This window comes from Antrostomus carolinensis, unplaced genomic scaffold (assembly GCF_000700745.2).
Source record: "Antrostomus carolinensis isolate BGI_N321 unplaced genomic scaffold, ASM70074v2 scaffold30898, whole genome shotgun sequence".
Classification (NCBI taxonomy): domain Eukaryota; kingdom Metazoa; phylum Chordata; class Aves; order Caprimulgiformes; family Caprimulgidae; genus Antrostomus; species Antrostomus carolinensis.
This window is the reverse complement of record NW_010334148.1, coordinates 1-513: the sequence shown is the minus strand read 5'-3', so window position 1 is coordinate 513 and position 513 is coordinate 1. Positions and strand designations below refer to the sequence as shown.

The 513-nt window shown below is 56.1% G+C and overlaps 1 protein-coding gene across 1 annotated transcript; it reads left to right on the top strand.

The window, feature by feature from the left end:
• Nucleotides 1-4: 4 nt before the first annotated feature.
• On the top strand, nucleotides 5-506 carry LOC104520262 (fibroblast growth factor receptor 1-like; the record flags this gene model as incomplete). The annotated part of the gene is given in 3 exon segments (XM_010174126.2): nucleotides 5-218; nucleotides 221-478; nucleotides 481-506. Coding segments are annotated over 3 exon segments (498 nt in total), but the record flags the coding sequence as incomplete, so codon positions are not given.
• Between the last annotated feature and the right edge of the window lie 7 nt (nucleotides 507-513).

Here is a 513-nt window from a genome sequence, read left to right as displayed (position 1 = left end):
CTATCCCGAGAAGATGGAGAAGAAGCTCCACACCGTCCCTGCCACCAAAACTGTGAAATTCAAGTGTACATCGAGCGGGACACCCAACCCCACCCTGCGTTGGCTGAAGAACAGCAAAGAGTTCAAACCCGACCACCGCATCAACGGGTACAAGATCCGATACGAGACCTGGAGCATCATCGTGGACTCGGTGGTGCCATCTGATAAGGGCAACTACACGTAAAATGCGGGGGCACCAACCACCCCTACCAGCTGGATGTCGTGGAGCGGTCCCCGCCCCGGCCCATCCTGCAGGCAGGGCTACCTGCCAACAAGACAGTGGCCCTGGGCAGCAACGTGGAGTTTGTCTGCAAGGTCTACAGTGACCCCCAGCCCCACATCCAGTGGCTGAAGCACATCGAGGTGAACGGCAGCAAGATCGGCCCTGACAACCTGCCCTATGTGCAAATCCTGAAGACGACTGGCGTTAACACAACAGACAAGAAATGGAAGTCCTTCACTTAAGGAATGTCT